At 42.6% G+C, this 1,333-nt stretch overlaps 1 protein-coding gene across 1 annotated transcript; it reads left to right on the top strand. All coding sequences in view use genetic code 11, as the record gives it.

The window, feature by feature from the left end:
• Window positions 1-37: 37 nt before the first annotated feature.
• On the top strand, window positions 38-847 carry EGR_11282 (hypothetical protein; the record flags this gene model as incomplete). Its single annotated transcript, XM_024500523.1, has 2 exons — window positions 38-196; window positions 710-847. The coding sequence occupies 2 exons, from the start codon at window positions 38-40 to the stop codon at window positions 845-847; spliced, it is 297 nt and encodes a 98-aa protein (XP_024345063.1).
• Between the last annotated feature and the right edge of the window lie 486 nt (window positions 848-1,333).

Genomic DNA, 1,333 nt, shown 5'->3' with positions numbered 1-1,333 from the left:
GGGTAGGGACAGGTTCTGCGTTGTGTCGGGTCTAAAGATGTCCTCACTGTTAACGTGCGGTAGTGAGCAAGTCTGGACACGACGAGCTTTTGCAGTCCTGGTAGCTACTACAAGACTGAACGGCGGGAATACCATGATCGCTAAGTCCTTTAATTTCAGCCTATTTATGGTGCTAATTGACCTTGGCCTTAGAGTGGTTAGCCGTTCATATGCAGCATATCTCTGCTCAATATAAGCCAATAAGGAGAGGCTATACAGGAGCAGAAGTCCACACTATGCTCGAAGATCTTTGGTCAAGTGAAAACCTCTAAAATTATTACAGCATTTAATAACTTAAAAGCTAAAATTAAAAACATGCGAATATTGAAAAATTAGATACCGAAACTTTTTCGGTGTTTGCAGACATTCCAGAGGATATAATACACCTACATTTTTTTCCAATTCTCTTGAGAACATTCAAGCATAAAGGACCAACAAGTTCAACACTCAAATCTATGTAAATTACCGAGAGTGCAGGGAATCGGTATAAGAGCTTTTTACTAAGTTTGGTGATTTGAGTAAACCGATTAGATAGAGAATTCATGCATTCCTTTGCTCATGCAGCTACTTATCAATGACATCCTTGAGTTGATTGCGCTTCAGCGAAGTTTTCTCCATGTTCTTCATTCCTGGTCAATCCAACTTGGTTCTTCTTTCCTTTCCCCTCCAGCTCTTCTTGTCCTTCCAAATATCCGCATCTACAACTTTTCTCTATCTCCTTGGCTCCCTCCATGCCAACCTGCTTTTAATCATGCTTGATGCTGCTTTTCCTCATCAATCTCTCATTCCACCTATCTGCCTCCTCTGACCATATATCAAATTAACAATAAACCTGCACATTTGAATATTACATTCGCGTATACGACTATCGAGCTCCATGTACCTCGAACATTAAAATGAATGGTTTACTACCATTTCCTACTCCTGGTTCATCACTCCACCCTATTACATCCACACTGCTAACTCCTCAATCCTCGTTTCATGGGCCAAGGACGCATCAGTAGAATGGGTGTCGTAGTACCTCATGTACGCCAGGGAGGATACGGCGTACATGAGGTGAGGGACGAGACATTGGATGGGATGAGGTGAGGTCAATAAGAAGAGGATGAAGTGGGGCAACTTTCACTTTAGACAGACAGGAGGGACACTTTCGTAAAGTGCTTTAAGCTACAAATGACGACGTACTTAACATGCTACTGGAAAACGCGTGGTCTGCTCACAATGCCCCTTCTGCTTTCACTTCAACTTGCGCCTCTGCCAACTATTATGCTTCTGCATCTTGGCTACCTGATCT

Source organism: Echinococcus granulosus, assembly GCF_000524195.1.
Source record: "Echinococcus granulosus chromosome Unknown EG_S00718, whole genome shotgun sequence".
Taxonomy (NCBI): domain Eukaryota; kingdom Metazoa; phylum Platyhelminthes; class Cestoda; order Cyclophyllidea; family Taeniidae; genus Echinococcus; species Echinococcus granulosus.
This window is presented reverse-complemented; position numbering and strand designations above follow the sequence as displayed.